A 14,475-nucleotide genomic window follows, 5' to 3' on the forward strand; every position below is an offset into this window, starting at 1 on the left:
CTCACTCCTTGGTCTTCCGTCACTGCCTAGCCTTTTTAAGATTCCTAGGAGATTCATATGAATCAGTCAGCAGGGCGCCAGGGTTAGAAGGAACAACACTGCCACGCATTGTGCTAGTTCAGGGCCATGACTAGCCTTGAATGTGTGCCCCTCCTAACCCACCCACCACAAAGAAAAGCCTACTCAACTCCATTTTAATCTTGAAACACCTATGCAAGTCCTAGTTTCTTACTGTTCTACTTTCTGAAAGAAAAACCAAGGGCAGGGACTAGATGGTTGGGTGTGTGGATTCTAGTTTGGCCTGGCTCTTGCCATGCCATTTCTCTCCATAGTCTCTGATAGCAACACCCGTATTCCCCCCCCAAGGCTTCCATCCAAGACCTGGCTACTGCTTAACGTCTATACCTCGTCTCTCTCCAGTCTCCTGACCTTACTGTATTGTAGCCACACTGCAGGCCTTCAAGTTTGCTGTTCCCTCTGTTGGGAATGCAACCTTCCTGCTCCTGTACCTGGCTCATTCCTATTCATCCTTTAGACCGCAGCTTAGAAATCAGCCCTTCAAGGAGGTATTCCTTGATTTTTTGATGAAGGTTAGGACCCTCATGTGGGTTCTCATAGTATCCTGCCCTCTCCACCCCACCGTTCCCCTTTCATTTGTAATTGTTTGCTGTATGGTTTGCCAGCTAGTATGTATGAGTGAAGGTAAGGATCCTGCTTTAGTATTTAGCTCTGTGTCCCTTATGTTTAGCCCATAGTTGGTGATAAATATCGGCTCTGGGTTGAGGAAAACAACTAAGCAGGGCATCCCAGGAAGTTTTCCCAGGTTCCTACCAACTTTACCCCCTTTTGCCCCAACTGTAATGGGGTATGTAAGAAGACAAACATTTCTACTCATCACCAAAGTTTTCTTGGGGAGAGTACCATGTTTGTTCAAAAGAAATAGTGAGTTAGCAGATACACGGTTAAGAACATGGAATTTGAAGATAGATTTCCTGGTTTTGAATCATGGTTCTGCCATTTTAACGGCTGTAAAACTTTGGACAAGTTACTTGACTTCGCTAGGCCTCAGTTTCTTCATGTATAAAATGTGGGGGGAAATAATAGTACCTACCTTAGAGGGTTGTTGTGAAGATTTTATGAATTAATGCACATAGATAACTTAAGAATTACTAGCTCATATACATACTTAGTGCTAGCTATTACTATTACTATTATTAAACCATTAGGGATAGGGGGTGAGTTCAAGGGACAAAAGTTGATTCCCAGATTCTGCTTGTCAGGAGAGTGGTCCTATTCACTCTGGGCTCTCTGCTTTGTGTAACGTTTGGGGAAAGTTGCTAAAGCCAAGTTGATTTACTGTGCCAATTATATCTTTGACATTGGCAGGAGAGGGAGGCAAGATTCATTTATACATTCAACAAATATTTACTGGATGTCTATTTTGTGCTAGACATAAAGGAAAATAAGAGTCGCAGCTGTTACAGAGCTCTAAAAAATATAGTAAGGAGAGTTCTGGCCAAGATGGAGGCGTAGGCAGAAACGCTTCACTTCCTTTCACAACCAAAATAAGGATAACAACCAATTTAAAAACAAAGAACAACCAGAACTGCCAGAAAATCATTTGCATGGAAGTCCAACAACCAAGGAGTTAAAGAAATAGTCACCCAGAATGGTGCACCGAGACAAAGAAATATGGCCCAAGTGAAAGAACAGATCAAAACTCCAGAAAAAGAACTAAGTGATGAGAAGACAGACAACCTAGCTGATGCAGAGTCCAAAACACTGGTAATCAGGACGCTCACAAAACTGATTGAGCTCAGTTGCAAAATGAAGGAAGAAATGAAGGCTACACAAACATAAATAAAGGAAAATATACAGGGGACCAACAGTGAAGGGAAGGAAACTGGAACTCAAATCAATGATTTGAAACAAAAGGAAGAAATAAACATCCAACCAGAACAGAATGAAGAAACAAGAATTAAAGAAAATAAGGAAAGGCTTAGGAAACTCTGGAACAACCTTAAGCATTCCAATATCCAAATCATGGGGGTGCCAGAAGGAGAACAGGAATAGCAAGAAATTGAAAACTTATTTGAAGAAATAAAGAAGGAAAACTTCCCCAATATGGCAAAGGAAATAGACTTCCAGAAAGTCCAGGAAGCCCAGAGAGTCCCAAAGAACCCAAGGAGGAACACACCAAGGCACATAATAATCAAGTAACCCAAGACTAAAGATAAGGAGAGAATCTTAAAAGCAGCAAGAGGAAAAGAGAGAGTTACCTACAAAGGAGTTCCCATAAGACTGTCAGCTGATTTCTCAAAAGAAACCTTACAGGCAAGAAGGGGCTGGAAAGAAGTATTTGAAGTCATGAAAGGCAAGGACCTACATCCAAGATGACTCTATCCAGCAAAGCTATCATTTAGAATGGAAGGGCAGATAAAGTGCTTCCCAGATAAAGTCAAGTTAAAGGAGTTCATCATCATCAAGCCCTTATTAATATGAAATGTTAAAGGGACTTATTTAAGAAATAGAAGATCAAAAACTGTGAACAGTAAAATGACAATAAACTCACAACTATCAACAACTGAACCTAAAAAACAAAAACTAAGTAAACAACTAGAACAGGAAGAGAATCATGGAAATGGAGATCACATGGAGGGTTATCAGCCAGGAGGAGGAGGGGAAGAATGAGGAGGAAAGGTACGGGGAATAAGTAGCATAAATGGTAGGCACAAAATAGACAGGGGGAGGGTAAGAATAGCATAGGAAATGGAGAAGCCAAAGAACTTATATGTACGACCCATGAACATGAACTAAGGTGGGGGGGTAGAATGCTGGATGGTGGGAGGCAGTGCAGGGAGGGGGGAAATAAAGGGGAGAAAAAAATTGGGACAATTGTACCAGCATAATCAATAAAATATACTTACAAAATCCTAGGAAGGAAAAGCTAGAGGCTGGGTACTGGGTGGGGCTGGGGGAGAAGAGGGACAGCAGACCAATTTCTCTCCAGTGGGTGTGGCACAGGAGAGTCCGATCCTGAGAAAACAGAAATGCTGAGGCAGGATTTTAAAAGCATTTCCTCTAGGATATGTCATGTAAATCCTCCCCTCCACCCCCTACAAAATCTTCAGTAAAGTTTTCATTGCTCACTTGAGAAAGCCTGAAGAAGGGAAAGACAGCAGATGACCTGAGTTATCTGCTGCTGGGGAAAAGATGCTATTGGCAAAAAAGAAAAAAAAAAAAGAAAGGCCTTCCTTACTCTCGGGTGCCACCATTAAGGAAAACTCACAGTGCATACAACATTTAATGACTACAAATGATACTCCATGCATTGCATAATACAGGGCCCTTTAAAATGCATAAGAATTAAACAGTGGCCACATTAACCAAAGAGAAGAGGCATTATTCAAGGTAGGAAACTTGAGACTCCAAGGGAAAGGGGTCCATTACTGAAGCTGGGAGTCAGATATGGCCCCCAGCCAGCCCCTTTACTGTGAATTAGTCAAACTGCTTATTCCTCGGCAACTATAACTTGTTATTTTATAAACCATTGCTTATGATGATGCAGACTGAGTTGCACATAAATTTCCTAAGGTTTAGGTGCGGGGAAGAAAGGGGAATGTTGTGTACTTATTGCTCCCATCCTTTTGACTTCTAGTTTTTCACTTTGATGTCGCTACCATCTGTTACCATCTTTTTAAGTAACAATTTAAAGAAACATATACATTTAAAAAAGCAGCAGCCTAAGAAGTAATCAGTCCTCAACCTAAATAAAACAAAACTATCAATTTGCCTGAATTTCCAAGAGTGAAATAAATAAAGCTCTGTTGGAATTTACCTATATAAATTGAGAGTTTAGCGGGCAAGAGAAATAAACTAGCCTTTTTTTCTCTCTTAGATTTGTTTACTGTATAAACCTTGGGGTTCCTACATCTTACAATGTGACTACTGATTAAAAAGATATATGGTTGTTTATTAATATTCTAAAGCACTGTGCAAATTCACATCACCTTGGATATATTTTGACCCTAAAGCTATGAAGTAAATATAAAAGCATTTTGTAGTTAATAAGGCTGAAATATGTTAATTCAAAGAGTTGGCTTTGAATAGGATTTTCCTTTAAATCATTAATAGGAAAATGAAGAGAACATGGGTGGTCAAACATGAAGTGTAAATGAAAGTGGTTTTCTTTTTTTAAGCCTTGTATCTGATGTCATCTAATGTTAAAATTTTAAATTCAATAATGCAGAAAGTGACCTTAAACTTGCAGTATCATGAAACAATGAAGCTTATGCCCTAGATTTGTTGACAATAGTACTGAAGCTATGATTTTTAAGTACCTTTTTCAAATGACAGAGTCAGTAAAAAATTATCTTGAATTCGGTGGAGTCAGAAAAGAACTTGCCTGTTCTTTTATCAGAGACAAACCTAGATCTCTTCAAATGGATATAAAACTACCAGTGAAATTCCCGAAGGGCCAAATAATACAGTTATACTCTTGCCCTCTTAATAAGATGTGAATATATTTCTTTCAAGCAGAAAAAAGGCTTTACAAACCGCTATTCAGCCTTTCAGTATCTAACCAGCCTCAGAATGGCAAATGTTTCCTATTCTCAGGCAGCTGGTGAGAAATGTATAGTTCAGCTGCAACCCGAGACACAGGATAATCAAGAAGGACACTGGCTAGGCCTCGGCTTCTGCAGAACATTCTGCTGCCAGAGTCTCCGAGAAAGGGCAATTGAAAGTGCACGTCTCAGCCAAGTGTTAACCATAACTACCTTCTTAAACATGATCGATTCTATGATCAATAAGCTTTCAACTTAGGTGTGAGTGGCCCACTTGTTTTTTTAGGGACTTAAAAAAAAGACCTCTGGGTGTCACAAATTTCTAACAAACAAGGAAATGAAGTAATTTAGTTGCCTTGAGAAACTATGAAATTCATGCCAGTTTTTCGGGCGTCCCGAGATTTGGGGTGCTTTACAGGTATAACTAAATTCATGGCGAAGTTAAGCAATGAGTCAAACTCATGCTAGAATATACTAGGTCTATTTTACTTTAAAGCATTTTAAGTATGCTTTACTTTGGAAGGCATCTCAAACAGCAACAGGCCATCTTCCAGGAATGAAGTCTTACATGGGAACTACAGGACACACCCATGAGCCACTGTCACACTGCTCTGAGCTCTTGAGAATATTCTGGAAGCGTCACTGTGAACGGCGGCTTCTCCACAGGGGCAAGAAATGAAATTAAGCAGCCGCTTTTGGGAGGAGAAACACGGTTTGTATCTTAGAAAGCTTTTTTTACTGGAATGGATTTACTGAGAGCTACATTCCTCTGGAGTTTTAAATCTGTGGACCGTTGAACATTACTCCGCCTTGTTTGAAGTTACAAAATACCTTGTCTCTGGGGTAATAAGAATAGAAATTTCGGAAAAATTAAATGCCCACAACTTCAGATAACCCAGATGACATACATGCAATAGCGTTCCATATAGAATTTATTCAACCCAACCCCTTGCATCCGATTAATCAAGGCACAGAAACTCCAAATTTTGCACCATCCCCCCTCCAAAAGTTGAGAAAATGCAAGGGGTCTCGCTGCAGTTCCTGGGAGGTACTGAGCACAACTTCGTTACAAGTGTATCCAATGTCCCTAGCACCAGGGACTTCCGGGGCTCTGCTCTTCCCGCTTCACTTGCTCAGCAGCTCCCAGAGGTGGCGGTTGTCCAATGAAGGCAGACATTGCCAAGCTGGCCCACAAGATGCAGCGCACCCCTAAATGCTCGCGGTGCCGGAACCATGGCTTCCTGGTGGCGGTCAAGGGCCACGCGGGCAACTGTCGCTGGAAGCAGTGCACTTGCGACAAGTGCTTCCTTATCACTGAACGCCAGAAGATCATGGCCGCGCAGAAGATGCTCAGGAAGCAAGCCTCCGACGAGGATCAGGAGCAAGCCCCCCAGGCCGAAGCCGTCGCCCCAGCCTCCAGCCTCCCTCCACTTCCTCCGCCGGCCAGTCCCGGAGACGTGGAGCCCAGCCCTGAGGACCGTGCGGCCACCTACTTGCAGGAGAGACCACCGCTCGGCCCAAGCCCTGGCCCCGGCGCCTTCCAGCCAGTTCCGGCCGCCGGCGGCCATGCCGGTGTGGGCGAACAAGCTGCGGTGGCCATTCCCAGTGTCATGGGGTCCCAGCTCGCGGCGGACGCCGCGGGCGAGGGAGGCTCTGGCCACATGGAGATGCGTAGGCCGCCTCGGCCCATTCCCGGCTCGCCGTTCGCCTTCGGTAAGATTCCCAGGCTCCATGCAGCCTTCCTCTGCCATTGGTTCCTATCAGGGCTGCAGCCTCCCCGAACCCCATGTTGGCGTCCCCGATGGGACTTTGGGGAGGGGGTGGGGAAAATGCTTTCTGAAGTAAACTTGCTTTGAGAAAACTTAGTCTGCATACAGATTTGGGTTGAGTGCTTTTTTGCAAAAAGGTAAAAGAGATAGGAGTGGGTGGTGCAGACTGTTTTTAATCCTTAGGTACAATGCTTGCTTTTCTATCTTGCAAGGATAAAATGGCTTCCAGTCCCCTTAGCCGGGCCTTCTCGAGGAGACATTAGCCCTACTGCGCTTGCGCACGTCTTCCCGCCCTTTTCTTGTGCTGGAGGCACCTCCCTCCAGGCCGTCTCAGTGGGTGGGCCCGCGCGATGATTTCTGCGCCTGCGCATTCCTCCACCTTTTCCGAGAGCTGATGGCTTTTTCTAGAAGGCTTCTCTTCAACTGTACCTTCCTCTAGTCTGCCTTAGCACCCTTTCCCGCTCATTTCTTGGGTGGCATCCTCCCCCCACCCTGCCCCCTCCCCCTGTAGGACTTCCTGTGCCTGGCCACGCTTCTGTCTCTTTCTGCATTCTGGAGGCCCCTCCCCTTATCCAAGCCCTGGCCGAGTGTGCGCTCCCCATTTCATACCCTCTCCCACCGGTTCCCTGGGTGTGGGTGGCTGGGAATGGACAGCTTTTTTTTTTGCTCCATGCAGGAGGAGAAAGTTGGTTCATGGAGATGCTGTCTACTTTTTCCTGCCCACCATGTGCATAAATTATGTTGTTCCTATGTATATTATGCTTTCAGTATTAAAGTGAAACTTCAAATCACAAGTAGATTTGAGGCTTTTAGAAAAACAGCTGGTTTTGAGTGAAGATCCCTGTTGGTTTTTCCTTTGATGGGTGACAGGAGGCGCACAAGTCTGAGGCCGGGGCGGGGCCGGGGGGCCACTCACTCTGCCACCATTGGCGGGCTCCTTCCGCCTGTGTGTTAAGGGGATTGGCCCTGGTGTGCCCTGCAGACCGTTTCTGTCTTTTGGGATATAGTAAGAAAACCCAGTCCTCAGGGAACAGCAGTCCTGTGGAAGGATACCTTTCCACCGACACAATGCGTCCCTTTGTTCCTTCCCTCCATGAGCAGGGGCTGAGCACGAACTGTGTGCCAGGCGATAGTGATGAAAAGGTGACAGGAAAGTCCAGTCCCTTGCCCACAGGGATCTTGTCCTAGTGACAGGAGCCGCGTGGACCGGAGAATCGCACAAATCAACGTGTAGAGCTCTCTAACAGTTAATGGTCTAGCTATGGACCTAAGGAAGAGTAGAAGTTGAGTACTGAGGAGGCAATGTGGGCTTAGTGCAGAACGCCTTCCAAGACGAGGGAGCAGCATCTGCAGAGGCCTTGAAGTGGACGAGAAAGAAGCAGCTGCTAGTTTAGCACTGGAGGAGGCTGGAGTGGAAGCAGGAGTCAGCCCGCGTGGGCTCCGTGGCTGTGCCCAGGACTTTTTCTAACCGCGGGATGTGGTAGAAAGGTTTAAAAAGCAGGGAGGGTCAAAAGCATGATGGATGTGGGAGTTCTTTGTAAATGGATCTGAGTGTTTACTCTACCTCTGTCTTTGGATAGTAATGTGATGCTCTTTTTCTCAGCTCTTTGTGTTTTTAATACTTCTCTCATTGCTTGCCTTTTTAGGGCTCTCTTTGAATATCCACTCAGATTCTGTGGTGGGGTCTGAGTACCTGGAGAGAGATCCTTCCAAGCTGTATCCCAGCTGCTCCAGCATGTACCCCTATCACCCATTCCCGCTGGGCTACCAGGATGTGTCCCCAGGCTTGGGGATCCCTGTGCAGCAGGGCTTCCGGCATGTGTCCTACAGCCACTACCATGGAGGAGGCTCGGTGAGTGCCACCCCGACTCCTTTCTGGGTTCCTCCGTGTCCCATTTGCTCTTGCTGCTCTTACATATGTATACGCTCAATTCCAGGACACCAGCTGGCTTCCTTGTCCAGGGTGCACCTCTGGAAGTGCACAGGTGTAGATAAGCCCAGTCCTTGTACACAGGTCAGCCTGGGCTGTGGCATTTGCTTTTTAGAGCCATAGACGAAAAAGCTCTGGGGGCTCAGACACATCTCAGATAAGCCGGGGAGCGCTGACTGAGTGGCCGCCGGCCGGGGCTCCAGCAGTGCTGGGGCTAGCAGGGCCCTTCGTTTTGCCAGGTGTCAGAAAGGTGATACCACTTCCCTGGAGCCTTAAAGTTCAGGGCAGAGGCAGGAGCAGACATAGGTCCCCTGCCCAAAGGTGTGGCCCACTTGAGACTGCAGAGGACTTTCAGGAGGAAGAGGCATTTAAGGTTAGTCATGAAAACTATGGAAACCTTTCCCCCAAACGCCTGTCACCTTAGGTTATATGTGTTGAAAGGAGGAATGAAATTTAATCCTTTCGTAAGATCAGTGGTCAGTTAAAAACTGGTGTGCTCTGCAAGCCTGGAGTTCTGAACACTGGATGTGTAAGTCAGGCCGTCCCTGGGGTGTGAGATACAAGTCGGGGTGACTGGGTTTTGTGGCTTTGGTTGCCAGCTACTTCCAGACCAGGGAAGTTTGAAGCCGTCTCCCTGAGGGCCACCAGAACTGCAGGAGGATAGCGAAAGGCCTGTGGGGCCAGTTCTGACTGTGGGCCCATACGGCTGGACCTGCGGAGAAGGCTGGCTCTAATGCAGCTCACGTCCACGGAAGTGTAGACCACCATCACCTTTACTCCTTCCCTCAGAGCGGAAAGCCTGACCTTGAGTGTTAGAGATGTTTCCCTTGCGTGGAGGGTGGAGAAGAGTGAGGAGAGAGCAGGCTTGTTTGGTTTAATGTGGAAAGCAATAAAGAAAAAAGATGAAAGCTTGACATTTACATAATGAGGATCATTAGCCGCAGCATGTGGAGCTAGTACCCCATGGAGCCCTAGCTCTGTCCAGGCAGGTCAGGCATGTGGGGTGCTGGATCCCCACTCTTGCTTCAGCCTCAGTGGTACCCCTTCTCTCTGTTTCAGATATTGTAAAGTTTTATTTATACATCATTTTCCATTGATTCAAGCAGGGAGAGTCTGAAAACCACTGTTCTTAATAATTTCCAGGGCATCTACTGACCCTTATTTGAGCCTTCAAGGTTTGTGTTGTTATTTCATTGTAGAGTAGAGGAAGAAGGCTTGGAGAAGGTCTGTATCTGTGCAATGTCACAGAACTGGTGAGTGAGGGACTGGGATCCAAATTACCCAGCAGGTCCATAACGGAAACAGGATGTACACCTGGGCTGCCCTGACTCTGGAGCCCGGGTGCTTTCTGCTGCCCTAAGCCTGTCTCTCAGGTAGAGGTAGAAGAAATAAGACTCTCACCACCACTCTGCCCCACCTGAAATCTGTGGGTACTGGCCACCCCCTTCCGGCCCCAGGGACAGCGTGGCATCTCTAGCCTCCACACAAAGAGAGGGGTCGTGGCCAAGTGGAGCTTGCACCCACCGTCTGCTCACACAGAAGCCTGGAGCCTGGCGTCCGGAGCAGGGCTCTGATTGACAGGCCCGCCAGACGGCCATTGTTAAAGAGTGTGATCTCAGCTGGTGTATGTGGGCCTGCGCTGCCACCACGGGGCCCCGGGCAGGAGCTGTGATCCAGGGGAAACTTGGCTGAGTGGCTTGGAATTAAAGCACTGATAATCCCCCTCCCACCCACCTCGTGTCTGCATAGAAGATCCAGCATTTATTTGTGAAGCTGTTTCAAACCAAGAGCCTATGAACTGCTTTCATCCTTGTCCTGCCCCCCCCTGCTCAGGACCCATATACTCCCCAGGGATGTTGTCTATCTTCTATTCTGTCTCTGTCCCACCTGTGGCTTCTTTGCTTCCTCTGTTCTCTTCCCACAAAACATCACAGGCCTGGAGTTGGACAGACCTGGTGTCCAGTCTTCCTTTTTACCATCTGTATGGCCCGGGGAAGCCCCCCACTTCTGAGGACCTCATTCAGGTGCTTCGTCTGTGCAACTGGGACAAGAGTACCTGTCTCACGGGGCCATTGATAGCTTAAATAAGGTGCCTGGCCCAGGGTCTGGCGTGTAGTAGGTACTTAAAAGTAGGCTTTCCTTCCTTCTTTGTGGGCACATTAAGTTAGGATATGCTGGATTAACCTAAGGAGATTTTTGCAGATGGCCTCGAGGCTTTGATGTGCTCACGTGTGACTCACCGTTGTGTGGGCAATATGTGGGGTTTTTCAAACTCCCTTGACAGAGGACACTTAAAAATACCATGTAGGACACCAGGGTTCTCTGGAACACAGTTTGTGAAGTGCTGCTGTGAAGTATCTGGATGGAGAACAAATAACAGGAACGACACCTGAAATTCGTTGTTACTTTTAGCACACTCACGTTTTTCTCAGTTAAGCCTGGAGCTGTGCGGTGATCACCCCTCCAGATCCCTTCCTTCCAGCCCTGGGGCCCAGTGGCGTGGGGTTGGCTGCCATCTTCTGAAGAAGTAGCAGAAGCACAGAATGGTTGATGGCTGAACCCACTTTCCTGAGGTCACCCAGCTTCCCCGACTCAGTGATAGCTGCACCACAAACCCCCAGGTATCCTGTCCTGTCAGAACAGGCCGCCTGGAGACTCCCTGACTCGTACTGACACGTCATTACGTGTGCCAGAAGATGGCACCGCAAGAGGTTGGGAATGCACTTGGACCCTTGCCCAACACAGAGCAACAGGGTCACACCAATTTGGGGTGCAGTCCTGCCTCAGTCACTCACCAGCTCTGCAGCCCAGGGGCGGTAGCTTCATGCCACGGACGCAGGCTTCTGTCATTACAACGGGGACGGGAAGAGAGCTGCCCTTCTCGGGCTGTAGGGATGAAATGAGGTGTCGGGTCTACGCACAGATGGCAGGGCTCCGCCCCGGCGACCGTGTGGCTCTTCCCCAGGCTTATCTGAGGTGTGCCTGTGCACCTTCTCGCCTCCTGTCGTTAAGTGGGTGTTTGCTGAACACCCAGTTTCAGGCACCTTCTGTCCAGGTATTTGGGCCACACCGGTGAACCTAGCCCATGGGGAGCCCCCCATTTGGGAGAATGGGGCATGTTTGATCAGCCCATCTGGCTAACCGTCTCCTCTGTCCGGCTTCTCTGCTGAGTGTGCCACGCAGGCAGCGGAGCCAGGGGAAGACTTCCAGCCAAGCTATCCCCCACCGCCCACCCTGCTGCCGCCACCATTGCTGCCGTCACCGCCACTGTCACCACAGCCCCAGTTCCTCCCACCGGGCTTCCTCTCTGCGATCCACTTCCTGCCGCCGCTGCCACCGCCGCCACCACCAGCATCTTTCTCGCTGGCCATCCATTCTGATACAGACCAGGAGACCACTGGTAAGTGAGTGCCAGCCTTCCAGTGTGGGGGAGCCAGGAAGCCTTTTTGGAGGAAGGGGGCTAACCTGGAGTAGATGTGGAGAGAAGGGAAATGGAGAACAAAATTAAAGTGTGCTGGGCCTGGGATAAGCTTTCTTTACATCCCCTTAAATTCCATATACAAGCAAAGGAAACCAATAGAACTCTGCGGGGTTCTCATAGATGTAAATGGCATAGCTCAGATTTCAACAGAATTCTCTGTCTGGCTCCAGTGACCTCTCCAGAAGTGGCTCTTCGGGGCCCCGGGGCAAAGGTGTGGAGGAAGGCGGGAGTGTGGTGTGTTCAGAACAGAGGTCCGGCCTCGCTGGTGGGGGAAGCAGCCAGTGCTCAGCCTGGAGCGGCAGCAGGAGCCAGTTTCCGTCTGGTGGGGTGATCTCTGGAGAGAGAACCTGACCAGGAGCTAGAGACCTGACCAGGAGCTAGAGACCCGGCCGTCGCAGCTCTGCCACTGGTGCGCTGGGTGAGGTTCACCAGCCACAACAGACCCTTCTCTAGGCCTCAGTCTCCTTATCTGTAAAATGAGCCCCTTCATTGCCTTACTGCAAAGGTCAGCTGAAATTCCAGATATGAAAGTGCTTTGGGTTTTCTTTTAAGGGCCCTTTGCAGAATGAAGTCATTCATCTCTGGGTTGCATTATTTTTATGTTCAAGGATTTTTTAAAAAATCTCTTTCAATCCTCCCCTGAAGCCTCTGAGGAAAAGGAATGATTTGGGAAGGGTTGGCAAACTCAGCCCAGTCTTTACAATGACTGTCAGAAAGAGCTCCTGAGCTGGGTCCGCCTGGTGACGTCATTCCCATTTTACTGAAGAGGACACCGAGGCCTGTTGCACACCCGCTGTGTGTGAGCTGCCTGGATCTGTTAGCTGGAGAGGTGGCCTGAAGCATTCTGGCCTCAGTGCTGGACAGCCAGGCTCCTGCACTTACCAGCCGTGTGACCTTGGGCAAGTTAGTTCACGCCGTGGTGCCTCAGTGTCAGTATCCGCACGCGTGGACCGAGAGCGCTCCCACCTCGTGAGGCTATTCTGAGGGCTAAACAGAACCTGTGGTGATAAACACATTAGTGAGAGTTAGTTCTCACTTACTGTTTTTCCTGGTCCCCCTGCTGGCCTGATGTTGCAAGGTAGGCATCATCTCATTTGGCAGGAGGAGGAGCTGGGGTCAGAGCTTTGAGGGAGCTTGTGTCATGCTGCCCAGCCTGTGACAGGCAGGACTGGAGTTTGAACTTGAGCCTGTATCATGTGGGAACTAGAATTCCAGCCTCCTGACACTTAGCAAACTAAAGGCAAACTAATTTTCCTTAGGGCCTAAAAATAGGTAATTTTCCTACTTCTAAGTCTAGTCCCTCTTGTTTGTTCTTTGCAGATGACCAGGATGCTGAGGCGCCACGCGAGCCCAGCCAGCCTTCGTCTCAGGAGCAGTCCGACTAGGCCCAGGGCTCGGGCCTGCGGAGTGGGGCAGTGGGGGCGTGACTGCAGTGGTTTTCTTTTGTGTTCAGTGATGTGTAGGGAGGGAGGAGTGATAGACAAAGGATGGAGTTAATTCCCACTTCAAGATAGGAGGAAAGAGGGCGGTTTCTAAGTTTCTCAGTTCTGAGATGTGAGCTTGAACAGGAGAAGTGAGGAGGAAGTTCCCAGGGGAGGACCAGGGCTCTGAGGGAGGCGCTGGTGGAAACTCACGTTCAGGAATGAATTTAACCATCTCTGGGTCGTGCTGCCTTTTGTGAGACTCGCCCTCAGAGGCGGTCTTGATTTCCTCAGACCCCGTTCCAGAACAGGAGGCACCGTGCATTTTGGCCTTCTGCCTCTGCCTCGTCCCCAGCTGGGGGCAGCACAAACACCAGGCTTCCGGCTCGTCCAGGTGGCCGGCGCGAGCAGCCAGGACCAGGGCACTGACAGCAGGTTCTGGAATGTCCTTCTTCGCTGTTCGCCTCCCACGGCTGACCTGGCCACTGCCCCTCGGCCTTTCTCCAAGGGGCCTTACCAGTAAGCGTCGTGACCCTTGGGGCTGCTTCACCTCCCCTCCATCAAGTTTAAGCCATTTATAGGCATCATTTGTAGTTTTTTAAAAATCTATTACAGTTTTATTATGTAGTGTTTCTATAGTGGTTGCCAACTTAAAAAAGTGGGCCATTTGTAAGCACCAATGCCATTCTCAGAGAATAGAATGGTGCTTCCAAAGTGCCTATGACGTCAGCAATTTCTTCTCTGGGGACAAGTTGACTGTTGAAATAAAACGAGCATGGAAATCCTTGTGGAAGGTGTATTCTCTCTGAATCCTTGTGGGAGGCAGTGTTGGGGAGAGGGGTTGGGGCCTTCAGCCTGCGTCCCTCCACTGTGTGCTTACTACGTCTTCCCCTGCTCTCCCTCCTCGCCCCTCCCTGCCTTTAGTTACCAAGGGAGAGACGCAAGCAGGACTCCCGTCGTTTCTTGTTGCTAATACTGTTAAGAAACGGAGGCCTCTTAAGGAAATCTGATGCAGACACATAAAATGTGAAGATGTCTTTTCATTTCCTTTCCTCAGGTCCTTTCAAGGCCCCTGCAGAGGGACATGGTTTTAGGATCTTGGGCGCTTCCCCTGTTTTCATTTGCTCCTTCATTTAAAAGTTTTCCTACATCTGCCCTGGCCAGTGTGGCTGGGTTGGAACTTTGTCCCAGAAACTAAAAGGTCACGGTTTGATTACTAGTCAGGGCTCATACAAGAGGCAACTGATCAACGTTTCTGTCACATCAATGTTTCTCTCTCTCTTCCTCCTCCCCTCTCTCTAAAATCAAT

The 14,475-nt window shown here is 48.5% G+C and overlaps 1 protein-coding gene across 2 annotated transcripts; it reads left to right on the top strand.

Annotated features, from left to right (window-relative positions):
• Positions 1–7,547: 7,547 nt before the first annotated feature.
• Positions 7,548–13,905, top strand: DMRTB1 (DMRT like family B with proline rich C-terminal 1). Of its 2 annotated transcripts, none has more exons than XM_053920965.1 (4): positions 7,548–7,617; positions 7,981–8,186; positions 11,448–11,664; positions 13,066–13,905. In XM_053920965.1, exons 1-4 carry the CDS (start codon positions 7,596–7,598, stop codon positions 13,128–13,130), a joined length of 510 nt encoding a protein of 169 aa, XP_053776940.1. In that variant the 5' UTR covers positions 7,548–7,595; the 3' UTR covers positions 13,131–13,905. The 2 variants fall into 2 exon arrangements, with proteins under 2 accessions (XP_053776940.1, XP_053776941.1); XM_053920966.1 differs by lacking the exon at positions 7,548–7,617 and adding an exon at positions 7,758–7,822.
• The last annotated feature ends 570 nt before the right edge of the window (positions 13,906–14,475 follow it).

Source organism: Desmodus rotundus, chromosome 3 (genome assembly GCF_022682495.2).
Source record: "Desmodus rotundus isolate HL8 chromosome 3, HLdesRot8A.1, whole genome shotgun sequence".
Classification (NCBI taxonomy): Eukaryota; Metazoa; Chordata; class Mammalia; order Chiroptera; family Phyllostomidae; genus Desmodus; species Desmodus rotundus.